At 39.6% G+C, this 20,096-nt stretch overlaps 1 protein-coding gene across 1 annotated transcript; it reads left to right on the top strand.

Annotated features, from left to right (window-relative positions):
• The first annotated feature begins 13 nt into the window (after positions 1 to 13).
• On the top strand, positions 14 to 18,472 carry LOC136438926 (U3 small nucleolar RNA-associated protein 4 homolog). The gene is made up of 21 exons (XM_066433961.1): positions 14 to 141; positions 683 to 791; positions 1,606 to 1,660; positions 2,123 to 2,242; positions 2,723 to 2,791; positions 3,284 to 3,368; positions 3,675 to 3,764; positions 4,256 to 4,334; positions 4,595 to 4,670; positions 5,218 to 5,265; positions 6,173 to 6,344; positions 7,368 to 7,444; positions 12,618 to 12,717; positions 13,272 to 13,336; positions 14,009 to 14,131; positions 14,783 to 14,939; positions 15,397 to 15,509; positions 15,859 to 15,954; positions 16,427 to 16,612; positions 17,136 to 17,246; positions 17,769 to 18,472. The coding sequence occupies exons 2-21, from the start codon at positions 688 to 690 to the stop codon at positions 17,886 to 17,888; spliced, it is 2,046 nt and encodes a 681-aa protein (XP_066290058.1). The 5' UTR covers positions 14 to 141; positions 683 to 687; the 3' UTR covers positions 17,889 to 18,472.
• The last annotated feature ends 1,624 nt before the right edge of the window (positions 18,473 to 20,096 follow it).

Below are 20,096 nucleotides of genomic sequence, written 5' to 3'. Positions count from 1 at the left end.
CAACCTTTGACACGCTATGAACTCTGACACGCTGTGAAAGAAGCACGCGAGGCACAAACTTTTTTTCTGTCAAAAAAGGGAGGACAAAACACGAAAAGCTCAGATTTGAGCACGTTCTAGGAAGAAGGATACGTCATCAAGGTAATCAGAATGTTGATACAGATTTCTATTTGTTATTTTCTGGGAGAAATAAGAGATAGTTGGAGTTGAAAATGTCGGTGTGGGGAGGGGGGTCGTGGTAACACGTGTGTAGACATCACAATATATAATACAAATGCCGTTTGTGTTTAATAACGGCACTCATACGTCAGTTTGTAAGGTTATAAGAATGACTTAGTAACGCGCTGTCTGACGCATGCTCCAAAATGTTGTCATTTTGGTCAGATTTATTGGAATCATTGTTTTAGTAATTTCACATAATATAATTTATATGCTCAATAAGAAAACAAAACAGAGCAAATCTGTTCGCAAAATGCTGCATAAACTATCATGACAAAGACACAAGTGATGTCTAAATTTGATTGACCATTGATATAAATGAAGGTTATTTGATGATCAGATTTATTCATATTCTTCATTCAGCAAATACCTTACTGTTTCATTTCATTACTTACTATGTATGTTGTCTTTGTTTTCATTAACTTTATACCATCAACTTACCAACTTTTGATGACCACCCCAGACACCATGGGAGAGTTTAAGCTCCACGATGTTCGGTTCTTCCGGTACATGCCCAAAGCCATCCACAGTATCGCTCACGAACAGACTAGTAACAGGGTAGCTGTGTCCAGGTATGGACTTTTTTAACATTTCGTATTTGTCCTCACCCCCGAGAACAAGCTTGTTCACCATTCTGAGTATGCATGTGCAGTGTCAAAGATGAAGGCCCCTGAGACGTAAACATAACCCGTCTGGACATTGCTATGCAAACAGGGACAATGGTCAACTTGTAAGAAATGTTTACAAGTCAGGGGCCTTCACCTTTGACATGTAGCACATGCATACTCGAAATTGTGAATGAGTTTATAGTTTTGTTTGGTAAAGGAGTGAATAACAAAGTTCTTTGTTCACAACCAAGGAAATGATGACAGTCTATGTTTTGATGACCGTCTGTCATCTTCTTCAGGGCAATGACTTTACGTTAGGGATCGCATTGTTAGCAGTGACACCTAGCTGCAGTACAAAGTGAACCAGTCATTATTGCCCTGAAAAAGTGTTCTCGCGAGACTAGGTCATTCCGTGATCAAGATGTACAGTAGACATCGAAAATTTGGAGGTGCGTATCTCGTTACCTTTTATAAGTCACTGATTGATGAATATTCTTGTAACTGTTATTACACGTGACTGATGAATCTCTTCAACGTTGCCCTGAAGAAGATGATAGACGGTCACCAAAATCATTTCCTTGGTTTGGAATGAAGAATTTTGTTATTCACATATTTGTCCTTAGTTTGTACTAGATGTAGTACTAGTAGATTTATGAAATGAAAACTTTATAAAATAATGGGGGATGTTCCAAACTTGAGACGTACATGCCCTAACTTGAGACAGATTCTTTACTGATTTTCTCACCGTCGTTGCATCTTTTGATTTTTTCCCCATCAGGTCAGATGGGTCCATTGAAATCTACAGCATCAATGACAACTGGTATCAGGAAAAGGTGAGGGAAATATCTAATGTACACACAATCGAATCAGCAATGCAGTTTTTGTGCACCCAAAATTGGAGCTATGCACCTAATTCTCGACTGTGGTTGCACTGATGCACCTACTAGTAGATATTTGTGTACAGTTACATACATGCACTAGTATGTTATGGTAATATTGTGCACTAGTACCATTAGTAGTATACAGCATATTGTTGACATTGAAGTGTCAGAAAAAATGATAAAACCTTTATTACTTGTCAAAATCTTTTTAAAGATAGCTATAGAATTTCAGATTTAAGCTCTCTGAAAAGAGGCAGTAAGGTTTATAATTTTGAATTCTACTTTATCTTACATTGTATGTTGTGCACACCAAAGTTTTTTTTTTGTACACCTGAATTTCTAGATAAAGTGCACCAGTAGCAGAATTAATACTAAGCCCTGTGATATTGACACCCTACCTTTCTCTTACTGCAGATCATATGTGGAGATGCCGGGAGGTCTGTGGAAGCCATGGTGTGGGTCGGTCAGCGTCTCTTCTCTGCTGGTCTCCATGGCGATATCATTGAGTATGATATGACCAAGCTTATACCGAAGGTGATACACTCAACTTACATTAAATTTGTTTAAGTTCACAGCACTGGACTTTTTGCAGCACGGTGAAAATCAAGAGTGAAACTCTTGTGATCCATGACCAGTTTTAGCTCACTGAAGAGCTAATCTTCCACTGGTTGTGATATAGAAGATAGACAATATGTACAGTTTTTACAGGTTCATTGTACCAGGGAAATTCCCCATAGCTCTTTCGACAAGCACAATGGACAGTAGAGCACAGCTTAATGTTCCGTCCTAAGGACTGAGACCCTTTCCAGGAGTGTCACTGTGCATGTCGGTTGAGCAACACAGCCAGGGCAGTGTCGCTAACCGCTGGACTACGCATGCTACTAAGAGTGTCTTTGAGTTTGAGGTTGAAGTAATGGTAGCTGCATTGCATTACTACTTCTAAGTACTTGAAAAAGCATCCTGCATCACCTCAGTTGAGGATGACTACATTACCTTTCTACTGTGATATTTCAGTATGCTGTGGACTCCTATGGTGGTGCAGTGTGGTGCATGGCAGTCAACAACACACAATCTTCCATTGCGGTAAGTTGCATATGGATTGAGTCAATCCCTTTCTCTCCTTTCAGCTATATGTTTACACTACAGTATTTTTTATTTTATTTTTTTATATTGATTGTCTCTTCAACAGAATTGAGAGGTGGGGAATTTAGCACAAATGTTTACTTTAACATATGTTCAATTAGATGCCTCAACCACGGACACTTAATTTTGTAGGGCAGATGAATAGCTTTGAATATTGGACTGGAATGTACAAACATTGATTCTTAGATTTCTGGTCTTTTGATTGTAGGCATTCGTACATCTTGTAGGACTATGAATTAGTACATATTCTGCACAATGTACATTTGCATGTATACTTTAGATATTTCAGCGTTTCTAAGTTCCTGTCTCCAAAGTCTTTTGAAAGGAGATCAAAACTCTCAGAAAACTGTATTTGATAAAATTTTGATTGAGCTAGCTATATAGTTACTTCAGCTACACGTACATGTTCTAATCTGTGTAAAACCCTCCCAGGTAGGAAGCGAGGACGGTTGTGTGCGACTGTTTGAAGTCACAGAAGACGAGCTGTCATATTCAAGAGCTTTCAAGAAACAAGAAGGTGAACGTCTTAAGACTTGTTTGTGACAAAAATAAACGACTTCTTCTCGACATCTGTCCTGTGTCTCCTTAGTGTCACAGACTGTTGGAATTAAATTGGAGAATTTTATCAGAATTGCAAGAAGCAGTGCTCAGGTTGATGACCGCTGCAGGTTTGACCTTCTCCCTGCTGCCTAACTCTGTAGCCAATAGGGAATAGGGTGCCGAATGGCTGATTCTTGTCATCAAAATTTTTGCATGACGCATCCCTTTGCATGCTCAGTGGGCAAACAACATCATATTCATTACTATGACATTCCTTTTCCAGAGAGGATCCTGTCCCTATCCTGGCACGAGAGTGGAGAAGTGTTGGTGACAGGGTCATGTGACAACATCAGGGTGTGGGACGTGGCCACGGGTAAAGTTCCTGTCATAATTCATTTACTGTAAATGGCTTCAAGTTCACAGGGATTTCATTTCGCTGTACGGAGAGAATTGAGTGTTCGCTGTTGTTGTAAGTTTGCGTTGAAACAAGGGGGTAGGTGGGCAGAAGACAGAATAAGCATTTTCGTTGTGGTTTTAAGTACATGTACCTGGTGAAGAGGTCACCACAAAAACCGGGAACATCAAACCACCGCAAAAATGTCAACATTTACAGTATTGTCTCTACTTCAGTAGCTAGATACATCTTTATCATAATAATTTGGCTTGGGGAAAGGCCCAGTGCTTTGCGGAACCAGGAGCTTGAGAAACAATAAGATTTTGTGTTTCAACATTTGCTTGGAGATAAATTGTTACCAGTGAGCACTCTTTCCATCAATTTAAGGTTTCAATATCTTCTTAGTTTGTGTCCAATGACTAGTTAAAGTTTTCTGAAGATGACTGAAAATGCTACTTTTGTCTCCCCAGGTCTTCCTACCTTAAGAATAAAAGTTGAAAGACTAGTTCGGACGAGAGAAACAATTGTTTGGTGTGTGGCTATCTTAAGGTAAGTCTTCAAAAGCACTCTTCAACATTTTCTGCTTTTAGTATTCAAGGATAGTACAGGTGACTGGTGTAGCAGGCCAGAATGTACCCCTGACCAGAACATACCCGGGTAGATTCATTACATTCTGGTCTGCTACAGCTGCACTTTGACAAGATTTAAAAAACACTTGTTGACTTGACTTGTCTTGATGTTAGTATTGAGTCTTTTAGGACTTTTGGCTTGTCTTAATGTTTTTATTTTTGATTAATGATCATTTGCAGAGACTTCACAATAGTCAGTGGTGATTCTTTAGGCAAGACTAGGTTCTGGAATGGAAAACATGGAACACTTATACAGGTTAGTTACATGTCCCCCTTGTCACATGTGGTAACGCAACCCTCTGGTTGGCTTCATGCATTGAATGTTGTGGATTCGTGGGCAGGGGGTTGATTTCAGGCTTGGCCCAGCTGGGACATGTTGTAAAGGATGGCATTTGTCATTTCGGATGGTGATGTAAAGCCGGCAGCCACGTGTATGAAGGAGCTTGAAGCATTTGCCTTAAAGTGTCAAACCTCTGTATGTAACAGAACCCAACACACTTATCAAGACAATTAGAGGTGACCTGATGTGCTTGGTTGCACGACTAGCCACTTGAAAAAGCATCATGCTCCCCCTCAATTGAGTATGACAGCTTTACCTTACTTTATTTACCTACACTAAAACCAGTGTTTTCACAGTGCAACTACACCATCTAGTGACCCATTTTCAAACTGCATGGTGAATGAATTTTGTACTCAGAATACAGAGTGGAGAATACTTAAACTTGGAAAGGAAAGATATGTAATGTTTCATTATGATGGTGTTGAAATATGAATTCTTTGTTTTGTTTTTTCAACACCTACAGAGTCATCATTGCCACAAAGCAGATGTCCTTTCCATGTGTGTTAGTAAGGTAAGAAACTTTACCTGAAAAGCTACTGGAAAAACTCTAATTTTTAAAATGTCCATTGAACTAACCTAAAATTCCTATTTACGTACGCACCCCTCCTAACGTACGCACCCCTGATTTGGGGACGATTACGGGCCTGACACAGTGAGTGAGGAAAAAACCCTCCTAACGTACGCACCCCCTCTCCAGCATTTTGGTGAATAGTTAAGAGGTTGACATGAATGATCATCCTTCCGATGATGTTTACCGACTTAAAGGGTTACTGAGAAAATGTTTCTGGGTAGAAAATATCAAACAATTTGAATATATGTATTATTTATTCTTTATTACTGATTGATTGTGTGGTAGCATTCCACACTTCATTTGCATGAAGATGGACCGTACTCTCATGCTGATATGCGATTTTTCCGAGGAAGAACCCCTCCTAACGTACGCACCCCGACTTTAGCGTCATCCTGGAGCACCTGCTTGCAACTTGAAAAGTTTAAAAAGTGCGTACGTAAATAGGGATTTTACGGTACTGTAAATTCTCATAAGTTATGAGAACTTACAGTAGTTCAATGGACATTTTGAAAATTACTATACCTGTACACAGATGTTGGCTGTGGACCTCTACAATGTATGATCGTGTTGTTCTAATAAAAATTTGATTTTTGTTGAGGGGGAAGTTCATAGATGCTTGCTTTTGGGCAAATTTTCTGTTAGCAGATGATTTCATTTGAAAAATGTTATAATCAAAATTGATAAATTGTAATTCGATACAAATGAATGAATTAGGAATTTGTACTTTGAATGAAGAATTATGAGGAGAAATTACAAATTTGTAAAAATGATGAATTATTGAAAAAATTATAAACAAATTATGAATTATTATACCAATGATGAATAACAAATTTGTAATTTGATACAGGATGAAACGCTAGTGTGGACTGCCGGAGTCGACCCAAAGGTCATACGCTTTGAAAGAGTTGCTGGGAAGGACGAGGGTAGCAGGGCGACCTGGGTTCGGCACAACGTCGCGAACAGACACACTCACGACGTCCGCGCTCTTGTGATGACGGGAGAATACGTGGTGTCGGGAGGTGGGAGAAATGTGTTGTTAAGCAGGGTTTTTCTTGGAAAAAATTGCAAGGGAAAGCATTGCGAGGGAGTGGAGCTACCAAGCAGGGGAGAGAGTGTACATGAGGAGTTTTAAGTTAAGATGGAGCCGTCTAAGGCTTCCTGAAGGGGCAAAATTACTGTCAGACAGGCCACAGTTGAAGACTGCAGCCATGTGACTGAGTAGCATCCCTGGTCAATCAGAATCTTATTCTTGTCAAGAGGATCAGGTAAGGGGGCGCATGGTCAGGGCATGGGGGCATGGTACCCCTGTAATCTGTTTAGATTAAGCCCTAGTTTAAGATAGTCGTTTCATTTGTTTCTTAAAATTTACCACATGTTTTCAAAGTCTTTCTTGGTCACTGACGAAAGGCAGCGGATGCTGTCTGAAACATCTGTTTACAAAACGTATCCAGTTGCTTGAGTAACTTATGTATTCAATAACCTTGTACATGTAGTCTTGTCTTGTCCAGATGATTTTTGTCACTGAAGGATGTAAAATTAAATTTAGTATTCAAAGTATGCAGGGTCTGTGTTGTTGGTTAGACCGACTCAGGAACCAGTTTTGTCTTTGTGCCAAAAGCACGCTTTTTAAGGCATTGTAGTGGTAAACTGTAGTGTGATTTATTGCTTAGCGTGCATGTCCTAACTGTCTGGTAGCAAAACCTGCCAAGGTAGAGGTGAAAGAGCTGCCAAACATCAAGGTCATAGTCAAATAAGAACTTGAAGGTCACGGTCGAATAAGCGTCAGAAGGATGACAGCTGAGACACAACAATTTGCCAGTTATGATCAGAATAATTGCACGCTGCATGTTAGACAAATAAAGTGATGTACACTCCATCAAATCTTTGTAGGGTCAATATGTACAGTAGTTATTCCCTCCCACAAACCGAGAAAACAGTGCAGATGCAGAAACCAGTGGATGATGATGACGATAGTTCTGTCTGTTTTTTTTTGTAATGTGTTCATTGTTTCTGCTGATTATTTCATTATTTACTCCATTCAGGAGTGGACATGACACTGGTGGCCATGCCTGTGGGGAAGCTGGGAAAACCGAGCAGGAACATTCTACCCTTCCCACAGGTAGGTTTGTATAGTCCAGTACGTAGCGTGCAGAGTCTAGTGGTTAGTGGCCCTCCCTCTGGAACTAGAAGTCATGAGTTTGATTCCGTCTTCCTCACCTGACGTGCACGCTACCAGAAAGGGTCTGACTGTCGCAGTCCTTAGGATGGGACGTTAAGCCGCATTCCACTGTTCATTGTGCTTGCAGAAAAGAGCAAGGGGGATTTTCCTGGTACAATGAACCTGTGAATACTGTACATGGCATCTGTCTTCTCTGTCACCTCCAGTGGAAGGATAGTTCATCAGTGAGGTGATCTGATACTCTATCCCTTTCTTTCATTGGTAGTGGTGCATACATGTACTGTAAATTCAGTTATGTTTCCAGGGGCTTGATTTTGCAGTAGGAACGGAAAAGAGGTTTCTTCTGTGTTTTATGTTTCTTGTTGAAACGATACTGAACAGTCAAACCTGCCCAAGAAGACCACTCTGGGGACCTGTAAAACCTGGTGGATAGGTAGTCACTAAGGACAGGATTCTAAATGCTTTTGTCAATTAGCTCAATGGGAAACATTATCTAAGCTAAGGGACCACCAAGAAGTGGTCACTTTGGCCAGGTGGTCCTTATATGTAGAGGTGGTCACTTGTACAGGTTTGACCTTATATCAATGGCTAGGTGGTCCTTGTACAAATGTACAAATGTACTAGTATGTAGAGATGGTCACTGGTACAGGTTTGACTGTAGTACGAAAACCGGAAGATAAAATACATATTCGCAGTGTCATGATTTTGCAGAAGAGGTGTCACTACGAAAATAAAACCACCACAAATGCTTGAAGATTTACAGAACAATTTCATCAAGGAGGCTACTAGTGATTGTTGACCTACTTTTGCAGCCTGTATTAGTGTAATATTACTGTATATGGTTTCATTTCATCATTTATTTGATGTCCCACCCATGCAGAAATAAGTGTTTACGAAACGTTGTCGAGTGGTGTTGATTAGCGGAATATTTGTAGATTGACTATTTGAATATTTGTAGATTTACCATACACAATTTGACCTACTTTTGCAGCCCCTAACATTACTGTATACAGTTCGGTGTCCCACCCATACAGAAATAAATGTTTACGAAACATTGGCAAGAGGTGTTGACCAGCGGATGTTCTTTGAGGAAAGGGAATGTTATTTGTCACTAATGCATTCAACATAGTCATCGCTATATTAGGCCTAGCATGGGAAGAAAAATGTTGTGTTTCTGGTTAACCGACTGACCCTAGCAAAAGCCTGCCGACCCTAGCCTTCCTTGGAGGTTGACTGCCGAGGCATAAATTTTTCGATCTGACATCCGAGTGATGAAATCGTTGTAGTTTTCCAACATATTCTTCTCATTTCTGTTGCAAAAGAAAATGTGCATGTACAATGTATATCTGTTGAAAATGCCAGTGTCCTGATGCTTTTCAGCTTTACTAATTATTGTTAAGCTGCATTAGTTGGATCACTTCGGCGGAAATCTGAAAAAAGAAAGAGAATCTCTACCTAATTTTTTCAGGACCTGGAACACAGCATTAATTTTCCTTGGCCATATCAACAATTGGTAGTTTTTCACTGGAATGGTTGAAATGTTCACACATTTAAAGGAGTCCACTGCAGATAAAAGGATGCCAAAAATGCACAAGCTGAAAACAGCTAATATTGATAGAAACGCAGCATTTGTAAATGTGAACACAGGCTTCAAGGTCGCAGAACAGATAGAGGTCAATCATAGCTGCACACAGATAGTCAGAAGGTTGCATGATGGGACGACCAAATTGCTTTAACGATGGTGAAACCCTGGGTGCTCCCAAAATTGAAACCAAATGGGTGATATTTCCACATCAAAGGTGTTAAAGGTAAGTATAATTTAAAGGACTAACGATTCTGAAGTAATAGATGAAATAGAAGTTAACTGTTTCCTGTGGTTTGTAATATCTTGATATTTCAGTGGTAAAACAGGCTCTTTTCACAGTAAAAATCATTATTATGCTTTATTTCAAAGGTGTTAAAGGTAACATATAATCTAAAGGACAAAGGAAGAAATCAGAACTTTGACAATTCAAAAGGTGCAAATATTTCCTGCAGTTCACAGGTCAGTAATATCATGCTATTTTAGAGGCAAAACAGGCTCTTTTCACAGTAAAAGTCATGATTATATTTTAAGATATTTTCAACATTTTCTCTTTAGTGTTCTTGGTTCAGAGATACTTGAAATATTCTTGTATAGAAAAATTTCCTTTATGACAAACAAAGAGAAATATTTTAAGTAATTGCCTGTTCACAACTTTTTGGGTCAGTGATGGGGACATTGATACAAGTCATTTCAGTTTTCCTTGTCTTCAGATCAAATTTAAGAGATATCTTTCCTATCAAATGATAAACAGGATGACAGACATGACAGATACGTTTAATTCACACAAAAATCCAAACACATGATATCATCTTTTTAAAACAAAATTCCATTTCAAGGATACACCTCGCGTGTGATTCCAAATACGGGATTAATTCTACGGGTGGGACGATAATGCACACTGCGCGGAGATAAGCGACTTTATTAGGAAGCGAGATAATAGGAATTGACTTTGTTATCGCAACGCTCTGGTGTGTCTGACAGCTGTGTCTTGTTGTCAGGTAAAAACCAATTATGTTTGCCCTTGGCCTAGTTTCACAGGTTGAAACAGCCAGGCATCAGGGCTGGAAATACTGGGAGCATGTTACGCTCATTCTCATTTAAATGTACACATTTTGTAACATCCGTTACCGTTTGAAGTAAGACGTTCCTGACATTAAGATATGCCACATATTACTGTAGTACCAAACTGTTGTTTTTATGACGACTTAAAACTTTTCTGGCTTTTAAGAACGACAGTTTGGTACCTAATATGTGGCATATCTTAATGTCAGGATCATCTTACTTCAAACGCTAACGGAAGTTACAAAATGTGTACATGTAAATGAGAACGAGCGGTTATTGCTGCGTACCGAAACGTAACATCAGGTACAGGTACAGGTACAGATACCGGTACAGAGGTTTAGGTACAAGTCCGGACGCTGTCCCTACATGTAGGTGTCACTTTGGTCAAATTCGGTGTGAGGCCAAATTAGGTTAGGAGACCAGTCACAAAATAAACATGATCCGGTATTTTGGACCTGTACCTTATCAATTTTCATGGTAGAGTACACAGCCCTAGTGCATGTGCACCTTTGCATACCCCAAATTTGAGCTGTGCACCTAAAGTTTGACTGTGAGTGCACCGGTGCACCAGTGCACCTAGTTATTTTTGTGTGCTATAGGGGAAAAGGTATACACAAGGAGAACATGTTGGAAAAAGATATTATGTTCTATATTTTAATCACTCACTGATGCAAGGTGGAAAATCTCATGTGCAATCCCATACAGATACAAATTGTAAAGGCACAACGTTCTATTACAACAGAAGTAAGGACATGTTGGAAAAAGATTCAATGTACAATATTTTAATTACTCAGTTGTCAGATCGAACATTTTATGTCCCTTACAAGCGGTCTACCCAGAAAAAGGCTGGAGTCGGCAGATTTTTACCAGGGGTGGTCGGGTAACCGGGCAACACAACATTCATTTCTTCAAGCCTTATCAAAGCACCAATCATTAGGGAGAGATTACCAGCCCCCATGTCCTTCAGTCTGTGATAATGGCAGTGTACCAATTAGAGAACATTACTGAACCAGATCTATGTCACCAGAAAATAGACACCTACCCTTGACCTACTTATGGCTGCAGATTTTTACCGGTTATTAATAGAGTTTACCAAGGCCATGAGCGGTAGATTTAGGAGGAATGGTACATGTTAGGAGGAGAGGGTAAATTTACTTAGCACGGTGTATATTAAGAGTATGGAAAATTGACATTTGTTTGACATTATTAGATTAGAGTCAGGAACATGAAGGACTGTTATGGTTGTAAATCAAGAACGTTATCTGCCGGTAATTTTTAGCATCCAGGTCTATTTGTTTGATACAAAGCATATCTTACATGTAGCACTGTAACTTTATTTAATTTCGTGGCACTTGAATTATACTTTATCACTTGATATGGTTTACATCAAAAGTTTAGAGTGTCTTTAAAGTTGCAGTTGAAACTTTACAGTAGTAACGAAATATAAGACAGAACATATGTTTGCTGTATGATGACTTTGTAATAAGAGGTCACCACAAAAACCACAAACAAATATAAACACTGTAAATACTTAAAACTTTGCAGTATCTAAAGCCATTTAACAACAGAATGGTGAATGAAAACCTTACAGCCAACCTTAACAAAAACCTTCCAAAAACATCTGTCCATTAGTACAGATTGAATTAAAAAACATAACCAACCATGGACTCGTGCCAGTACTAAAGGTTGTTTAACAGTCTTGAAACAAGGATGTTGAAATGAAAACAAGTTCTCCTAAATGACTTTTGGTGGTTACACAGCTGGGCATAACAAAGTAACAAATGTCATTGTTGTAGATAAGGTGGCAATGTGTTTCTTGTCTAGTCTTGAGAGTATGTACTGAATATGTCTTGTGGCAAGCTGTAGATGTTTACGTAGGAAGAACCGTGTCCTTGCAAATTTGTGGTACAAGAACTGTGAAAGTCCTTACTAAAAGCGCAATCACATTTTTCATACTATTTTTTGTTTGTTGGTTGTGCAGTTTTCAGTAAGACTATATGACACAACATGTGGTGGAACAAGATTTTGTAGTTACATGTATGACAATTTTTTCTGTCACAAGACAGCCAAATTTTGTGCATCGCCTCCACAACTTTCGATAAAATGTTCTCAATTTGTTGTTGTCCTGCAACGTCTGTGACAAGACCCTCAGTATGTTAGTGGGTTTTGAATACAACTTACTTTGCACATTCCTGTACACATTTGAACGCATCAACGACATTATAATGTCCTTGAACGCATCAAGCGTATGCCCGGCATTTCCAAAAGTGTTTGGATGTTGATAGAAATGAAATATGTCCCCCTATATGATGCACTGCTCATGAAGTGTGAACTTGTTTATTGATTGCATCACTCTTATGACTAAGTTTACATATACCATAGTTGTATATTAAACAGGTATGGATATTGGTTTTTTATACAAGTTTGTGAACATGACTTTGAATTTTCAATCTGTTGTTTGTACAGAGAAGACTGGTACATGTTGCCCAGACGGCACGGAGGTTACTGTTCCAGTATCAGACTAGACTGGAACTGTGGCAGCTAGGCAACACCACAGCAGTGTCAGGTTAGTCTGCTGTCTCTCTCTTTTCTCTATCACTGCCTCTCTCTCTCTCTCTCTCTCTCTCTCTCTCTCTCTCTCTCTCTCTCTCTCTCTGTATTTCTGTCTCTTTGTCTCTCTCTGCTTGGGTTATCTCTCTCCCTAGATCTCTCTATTTCTGTGTCTCTTTGTCTCTCTCTCTCTCTCTCTCTCTCGCTCTGTGTATTTCTGTCTCTATGTCTCTGCTTAGGTTATCTCTCTCCCTAGATCTGTCTCTATTTCTGTGTCTCTTTGTCTCTCTCTCTCTCTCTCTGTCTCTGTCTCCATCTCTGTCAGTTTCTTTAGATCTGTCTATGTGTCTCTCTGTTTCTGTCAGTCTCTTTCGTTCTTCCTTTTTTCTCTGTATCTATCTTTTGATGTTCATCTTCTTGGGCTTCCTTAAATGTGAATCTGTTGAAATTTAGCTAATTATCATGATTTCCAAACTGCTAATAAACAGTTATAGATTAGAATGAAAGTTGTTGAAAATCTTTATTTATTTTCTAAGATAAGACACCAAAAGTCTTGTATTTATTTGACAGGTATGCCTGATGAAAGGCTGCCCATCACCCAGCAGCCAGTGTCCCTGTTGGACCTGAAGACAAAGGTGGATGTTCCAATAGTTGTTTTTCTTAGTAACAGTAAAACAATGGTAGGTTAGAATAATAAAATCCCTCCCACATGATGTGATGTACAGTTTACATGTATATGGGGTGGTGCCCATCTACTTTTCTGTTCAGCCCTTGGGCCAGAATACAGCAGTTCGCTAGTAGTGTGTGTGTTCAACTCCCATAATCTTTCTCATAAGTGCTGAGTTCTAAGCAGAGAAAGCACTACATGTCATTTAAAAAAAAGAAAAATTTGCATGGCACAGCCAGGGATCAAACCCGCAACCTACCGCATGCAATGCGAGTGATTTACTCACTAGGCATATTTGGCAGTCTTCACTGTGTGCCATCGTTATCTACAGCTTACATTTTTTTCTGTCCCACTCATCGTTTGGGAGCCCATGTTGTTTATTATTTTCATTGTTAAATCAGTCATTCTAAGCTTACAAAACTACATTTACATCAATTTCATGAAGTTCTGATTTTTGGATGGACGGGGTGAAATTGTTTTCCATCCCAACAAGTAAACCTCTGTCCCTGGACGGAGGGACGGGTCCTGGAGACAGCCCTGACATACAACATAGCAAGTGATAAAATCTACAGACCCCGTCATCAGCACCTCATTATCTGCAGTGGCTTATCAATGATCATAATTAATATCTCGTTAACAGAACATGAAACAGATTGTGTGCAGTGCCGTCTCCGGGTGTGGCACTTGGGTTGCCTACGGCGACGTCCAACATGTCCGACTGTTCCATTTACCTAAAGAGGAGGGGGTGAAAGTACTACAGAGGGTATGTACCACACAGGGGTGTTTCCTGAACCTACCTGTATACGATCTTTTTTGTTTGTTTTGCATAACTGGTAAGCTGCTTTCAGGCGTAATACACAATTTTTTTTACATCTAGTATGTAAGACCAGACTGTAATGTTTGTAACAAAATAGACTTCTACATTTGAATTCAAGTCAGTTGTTTAAAATATGGGACAATTGAAGTATCAAAAATGCTACATTATACTTTCTAAAGTTCTTCTGTCTAAAATAAAACAATTTTAAGTTTGTTCATTTTATTATCATGCCACAGGATTCTCAAATATACAGTACACTAAATATCTTAGGTATACTTTTAAGTATAACTAAGATATACACTGTTTTTGTTGTTTTCCTTATACAGGAAAACAACAAAAACAATAACAAGTTTCCAGTTATTGCAAGTTTGTAGCTCAGTTCTTCTGAGAGGTTATGATTTTTACCTCAGTTTGTATAGTCAAACCTGGATTCAGCAACTACTCTATATATAGAGACTGTAGAAGAATGATTGCTCAGGACAAGGTGGGGTTAACTATACAAAAATGGACTGTTTTAATAAGCTTGTGACTGGAGGTGGTTGCTTTGACTGTAATTAACTTTTTTGTGCCTACATGATTTTTTCCATTCTTCTCCAGGTTAGGTGCCTTCCCATCGACCTTCAACCTGCTCATCACATGACCTTTACCCACGATGCCTCTGGACTGGTCATAGCGACCAATCAGGGCGCAGTACAGTTTCTTCGTGTTGATGCTGTTCACCCTGTTCTTGTGCACACTTTTTTACCTCCAAAAAGTAAGTTTAACTACCTTCACCTAGAAGGTTATGTTTTTGGTAGCATTTGTGAATAAGAGTGTTTGTGTATGGTTGAACTGCATATCTCAAGAAGCTATAGATAGATTGTTATGAAATTTGGGATCTTGAATTATCAAAGAAATTATTAGATTTTTAGTCCCCTAGAGGCTTTACATGGCACTGCAGTGGAACATTTTTGGTACCTTTATGTTTTTTGTATGTTCTGGGCATGCCATTGTCATGATTTTAGGGTGGTAGGTAGCCTCAGGAAGATGTGCTCAGTAAGAAGTGGGGCCCTCTACCAGCTTTGTTTGGAACTGCAGGGATGTTTTTGTTGGAAACCATGAAACAGGATAACTCAAAAACAGATGACATGATTCTTGTTCTGTTGCAAGTTCTGTTTGCATGTTTGGCATGTTGAACATACTTGAATTTCCGTTATGTACTGTACATGTAGGTGTCTTCCATCCCACAACCATCAGTGCCCTGACTGTGAGCAGTGATTCCCAGTGGATAGCAGCAGCACATCTTGACTGTTCTGTTCATGTGTACAACATCAAGACAAGAAAAGTGAGTCAAAATATCACATTTCATAGTTTTGTAGTCTTACTATAGTACAGTCCAACCTGGATTCAGCAACCACCCAGGGACTGAGGACAGGTGGTTGCTGAGGACAGGGTGGGGTTAACTATGTAGAAAAGGACAGGACTGTTTTGATATGGCTAGTGACTGGAGGTGGTTGTCTGCATCAGGTAGTTGCATTGTCCCGGTTATAGGTAAATGTCTACTTGGTCCTGCTAGACTCTTAATACTACACATTTCTGACTGTGTTTGCATGGAGAGGCCCAATATTTCAATTTTGCGACAAAGAAAGGCTGAAAATTAGATAACATTTTTTTTCTACTATTTTTCTCCCCAGCATCAATGCAGTCTTCCTAAACACCCCAGCCCGGTGTCTGCCATGACCTTTCACCCAACAGAGCCATGGCTTATGGTTGTCCATGCCTCACAACAGGTAGGAGTCTTCATGCAGAACGGGATGTTAAGCCGTGGTCAACTGTTCCTTTTACATGTTGAAAAGTTCTTGTGTAGCATGATACTTAAGCGACCCTTCCTCTGAACGTAGGCCAGAGGTTGGGAGTTTAAATCCTGGCTGTTGTCACTCATCTGACATGGATGCTACTGGAAAGGGTTGTAGATGTTTTTAAAAGCTGTGGTCCACTGTTCAGTATACTGTCTTGTTGAAATAATTTTTATTTTGTACTTATGCACCACTAGTAAGACTAGATAGATACATGTACTTAAAGGAACAACGGCATGAGAACAAAACTGTCACAAGAACTGAAGTTTTCTGTTTGTGGCCAAAGCTGCTCCTTTGGTCTCCTGGGGTACATGGATTAATCCTGGTAACTGCCACTGACAATTTGGTCATGCAATTTAAGGGTTTCTACTGTATTGCAGTAACTATTACCTCACATCCTCTCCAGTTTTTTGAGTACGATGTCTCGGAGAGCCGGTACACAGACTGGAGCCGGAACGTGCAGCGACAGGGGCTACACCGGGAGTGGCTTAAGAGGTCGGAGGTCGTGACCCAGGTCGCGTACAACCCTGCCAATCCAACACAGATCCTCCTACAAGACCAGCGAATGTTTTGTGTGATAGATAAGGACAAAGTAAGCTGTTGTCTTTTTTTTCATCAGTTAGTTTTTAGGTAATGCAACAGCAATGTTGTATGGCAAGGAATTCAAGAAACATATGACAGTTCCTTTGCTTGTATTGATCTGCACATGTTTTCTGAAAGAATGATACATGTATATGAATTATTTTGTGTGTGATACCTGTTGTATGTGTTCAAGGGATCAGTATCATCTGGTAATGATGGGATGTCCCTGTAGCTGAAGCTGGGAGCAGTCTCACAGTTGAGCTCCTGGTTCCAATAAGTTGATAACTGGGAGACCCTGGTTCAGTCCTGGGAAAGGCATCTCGGTTGGGGCTGCACCTGTCCTCCGGAAGGGATGTAAAATGGGGTCCTGTGTTCTAGGAAGTACATAGGAAGGGCTAACAACCCCTCCCTGTAAAAATACATTTATACCCTGCTACTGAAACAGCAAGGAAACTTGTTGCCCGTGTGCCACTATAGGGTCTGAATGGATATGTAGTGATAAATGTGTATTTTGTCTGTTCTGTTTTGAACAGAAGCTGCCCAAACCTGGGAGTCAGTTCTACAGCAGGGAGAGGCTGATGAGACTGGACCCAGCAGTGAGGGAGGAGACCAGGCACGCCTTCGCTGTCTGTCGGGGATATCGGGTGAGTTATCTCTGCTATAGGGGTGTGTACAGATACAGTCCCACAAAAGTCATTTAAGTGGTAGTGCAGGTGGTAGGGTGTTAGTGTAGCAGTTAGGGTGTTTGGTGCAGAACCCAGAGGTCAGTTATCTCTGTGTAGGGGTGTGTACAGGTTCCATCCCACAAAAGTCATTTAGGCCAGTGTTTGGGTACATGTCCTGTCCGGGATATCAGGTAACTCATTTCTGCAGGTGGCACGGTGTTGGTGTAGCAGTTAGGGTGTTTGGTGCAGAACCCAGAGGTCCTGGGTTTGAATCTCCCGACATGCCACCGATTTTGTGCCCTTGAGAAAGGCATTCTGAATCCCTTTTATTTTTTTTCAAATCAAAAACAATATTACTACGTTTTTCACTGTGTGTGTCTCAGAAAGAGATTTTGTGTAAATATTTTATGTCAAAATTGCAAATGTCTTAGTGAATCAAAGCTATAAATTGACTCCCTTGCATAACCTATGACCTATAACCTATGACTTTTTCTCCTTTAGGCCCTTCTGCACCTGAGTTTTCTGGAGGACGGGGCAGAACTTGTGGCGGTGGAGCGACCGATCAAGGCTGTCACCGACAAGCTGCCGCCTACGCTCAGTCAGAAGAGATTTGGCACATAACGACTCATTGTAGATCTTATAACTTTCATGGTGGTTTTATTTTGGAGGTTGTCGTGGTGACCTCCACCATGAATCTAAGACAAGCTGCCGCCAGCACGTCGCCAGAACGTAATGCGTGTACGGCAATTAGCCTGCTATTTAAACCTATTATAGCTGCCGAATTGTTGTCCTTGATCAATGTTGCATCGGAGTAACAGCCGTTGCATGAGATATGTCTTTGGACACAACAAAATGAACCTATATGCGGATAGTAACCTTTAATACGCGAACACGACCTTAAACGCAAGTTCTTGCTTACGTTCCAGCAACGTGCTGCTGCCGCCCACGCTCAGTCAGAAGAGATTTGCCACATAAGGACATCCTGTAGATCTTGAAACTTACATGATGGTTCTATTTTATATATAACACCAGTTGAAACCTCTCCGTTGCAAATTTATTGCACCGCTAAACCGAGTAACTGTTTTAAAACAACTCAAAAACATCATTTTCTCTCATACCTAGAAATAAATCCACTGTAAAATTACGTGAATTTACAGTTATGGCAGAAAACATCAGTTGAAAGACAAAAGAGATTTTGCACATAAGGCCACACCAATTAATTTTCTGGGTTAACGGAATAATACAAATTTTTTTTTTTAAATGCTAGATTGGAAATACAACATGAAAACAGAAACTCAGAGAAATTTTTTAATTTGGTGCGCACAGTTTCAGGGAGTGAACAGGGTCAGGTGCAAGTTTTCACCCCAGCCTTCTGTTTTCATGATTTTTTGTTGTTGCTAAAATTAAAAATAGAAATCCGTTAACCAAGAAACTAGATTTGTGTGGCCTGATGACACTGTATATCTGAAACTTTTGCGGTGGTTTTTTTCTCCACTGTAACCCCATTTTTCAACAGAATTGTTTTAACTGCAAATGTAAACACTGCGAAAACCTCATTTTATTTAGAAGGAATAAAACCACTGCAAAAGTGAATGAATCATTATTCTGCAGTAGTCGCTGAAAACACCACATAGACTGGAACAAGAATATCCCATCACGAAATTGTAAAGAAACATTCGGGTTTGGCAGACAAGTGTGACATTGAAGAGACCGCACAGGCAGAAACATGAATGTTCCATTGTGGAAATTGTGCAGCATATTAAACAGTTTTTAGAATTTTGGCAGATAACAGAAGAAATCATAACCTCTGTCGAGACCACATGGAGGGAAACAAGAATATTCCATTGTATGAATTGCTACGGACCATACTAGACCATTGTTTGAGTTTTGGCATGTACAGTCGTGTAACTGCAGAATTCATAACCACTCTAAAGAAAACATAATATAGGAACACGAATAATCCATTGCACAAATTACTATGGAGAAGAATAGACTGTTGTTTGATTTTTGGCGGATACAGTCATGGAACTGTAGAATGATAGAATTCATAACTACTGTAAAGATCACAGTAACAGAAACACAAGTACTAGTATTTCATTGTTGAAATTGTTGAGCATAGCAGACTAAACTGTAGTTTGAAATTTTGTAGCACATAGGAGAGGAGCATTACATTTTGAAAATCATATGTGACAGGACAGGTCATACTAGGCCACTTACAAATGTGTGATTATAACACTAGCAGACTTTTTGCTGAGTGTCTACAGTTGTATCTGTTAAGAACAAAGTAAGTTAGTACATGACTTTAGTTAAAGAATACAGGTAGCTACTCCATGCAGATTAGATTTGGATTAAGAAAAACATATTTTCTTTCCAGTACTGTTGAAATTATACAAAAAAATGTATTGTTTGGAAGATCACACATGATCTTTTACCTACCAATCCTAAGCATGGTAATGTTGATTATCTGAAAGGAAAATATTACCATTTTTATGTGTCGGTACATTTCTTAAGCTTTGCTTATTATCAATTGAAACAAAATAAAATATTAGATATTAAATCAAATAGACCCAGGGCCCTAGTCTTTACTGTGTTCCTGACTGAATTTAGATGCCTAAAGCATGTTGTTTATTCTACACACGAATCTCATTTTGCTCGGTAAACATGATACTGGCTTCCAAATTATGTTGTGTCTCAAGGAAAAGGGCCATGGCCAGTCCCGAGCACATTTCAGCCGTGTGAACCGGTGCCTATATAAGTTTTCATACATATTTTACAGAATTCGAGTTTTCGAGATACATAGTATTACGATTTTTTCCGAATGAGTTTTAC

This window comes from Branchiostoma lanceolatum, chromosome 7 (genome assembly GCF_035083965.1).
Source record: "Branchiostoma lanceolatum isolate klBraLanc5 chromosome 7, klBraLanc5.hap2, whole genome shotgun sequence".
Lineage (NCBI taxonomy): Eukaryota > Metazoa > Chordata > Leptocardii > Amphioxiformes > Branchiostomatidae > Branchiostoma > Branchiostoma lanceolatum.
This window is presented reverse-complemented; position numbering and strand designations above follow the sequence as displayed.

Excerpts from the sequence above, each read along its gene's own strand:
- LOC136438926 (XM_066433961.1), top strand. The coding sequence starts at position 688 with ATGGGAGAGTTTAAGCTCCACGATGTTCGGTTCTTCCGGTACATGCCC. Across the intron at positions 3,369-3,674 it reads AGCTTTCAAGAAACAAGAAG|AGAGGATCCTGTCCCTATCC; the intron begins GTGAACGTCTTA and ends TTCCTTTTCCAG. Across the intron at positions 3,765-4,255 it reads GGTGTGGGACGTGGCCACGG|GTCTTCCTACCTTAAGAATA; the intron begins GTAAAGTTCCTG and ends TTGTCTCCCCAG.